Source organism: Opisthorchis viverrini (assembly GCF_000715545.1).
Source record: "Opisthorchis viverrini unplaced genomic scaffold opera_v5_88, whole genome shotgun sequence".
Taxonomy (NCBI): Eukaryota; Metazoa; Platyhelminthes; class Trematoda; order Opisthorchiida; family Opisthorchiidae; genus Opisthorchis; species Opisthorchis viverrini.
In genome coordinates, this window is record NW_008751745.1 from 808,797 (window position 1) to 810,191 (window position 1,395).

At 44.3% G+C, this 1,395-nt stretch overlaps 1 protein-coding gene across 1 annotated transcript in view; it reads left to right on the plus strand.

Annotated features, from left to right (window-relative positions):
• T265_04999 (hypothetical protein) overlaps positions 1 to 306 on the plus strand; it is a gene marked incomplete at both ends in the record, with an annotated part of 3,698 nt that extends 3,392 nt beyond the window's left edge. The window contains one exon of the mRNA XM_009169889.1: positions 100 to 306. Within this exon, the coding sequence (XP_009168153.1) occupies positions 100 to 306 (207 nt within the window). The remainder of the gene's footprint in view (positions 1 to 99) is intronic.
• Positions 307 to 1,395: the final 1,089 nt, after the last annotated feature.

Here is a 1,395-nt window from a genome sequence, read left to right on the forward strand (position 1 = left end):
ATGTGGCATGAGTTTATTTGTGTATGTGCAATTCATGGTTGTACGTGGGCTGGGATACTGCCAGGGCGCCCACACCTAGACAGGAACAATGAATTACAGCCATTTGCAATGCCAAACCTCTGCACCAACGTTCTACTCAGGCATGATTTCCTAGGTCTACACGTCCACAGAGAAATTTCATTCGGTGGGGATCCCGATGCGTTCACCATCTATGGCCTGACGGCAGTGAACGTTGAATTCCCATCACTCTTCGCCGACTTATCCCTGCGATCCTGTTGTAATCAAGTCGAGACGCCATCCGGATGACGAGGAATCCACTTGTATCGAAGTTGACTGACTATTACAAGGCATGATCGAGCCAGTAACGTCTACCCGGAGAGCTAAAGTTTTGGTTACCAAGACTGTCCATCACAGACGCCGGATGATTGTCGACTACAGTCAAGCTATCAACCGGTTCACATATGTGGACGCTTACCCTCTGCAATATCGACCAACAGACCCAAAAGTAAAGTCACATATGTGGACGCTTAGCCTCTGCCACATATGGACCGCAATATCGACCAACAGACCCAAAAGTAAACAAAGCAACTAGATAACCAAAATACTGATTCAACAAACAAGAGAAATTCAATGAATTAACCATCTCGAGAAGGTGAAAAATTGAACGATGGTGGATTAACTCCCAACTAATAGGAGCAAACGAAAAGGTAATAATAAGAATAAATGATTAGAAATACTGTCAAGAAAGTTTCTCATGGTTAACAGGTGTCGACGTGAGTCTTTCTTCTTGAGCAGCAGAGCATGTGGGATAGGTATCGAGTAGCTTAGAGGCGGATTTCATGTAAGATGATGGAGTGGTAGTTATTCGAATGGGATCTTGGGTAGTAGAACGGTTTAGAGGTTTGTTCACCGAACGAGTCCAATAAGAATAGAACGGTATTTCGTACGAATTGGGTACTATTCCATTCACATCATACTCGAGAAAGGAAAACAGTGGAAACCAGATCATTGCACGGTTCTTATCCTCCTGATGTAAAATCCTACTGTTAGCCAGACAGTGATAATAGAGGAATAGCCGTGAGGATACGTAGATTGCAACAAACACATCAATTGAGTAGTGCTCATGACTGGCAAGGATGAAAAATACCCCAAACAAGTTGAGCACCCATGAGAATGTGTGTAGCATGTTAAACCACCGCGGAGAGTATTCCGTGATGAAAAAATTTAAAAGAGTGAGGACGGTTGTGTGCCCGCTGAACATGTAGTCACCACAGGTGTGTATACCTCGAATAGACATCCCCATTCCGAGCCAAATTTCCATCACACGCTTCAACCTGGCCGTACTGTTTTCAAACACGTTAGGCGTGCATTGTTCAGTTAAATGCAGTCCGGGGA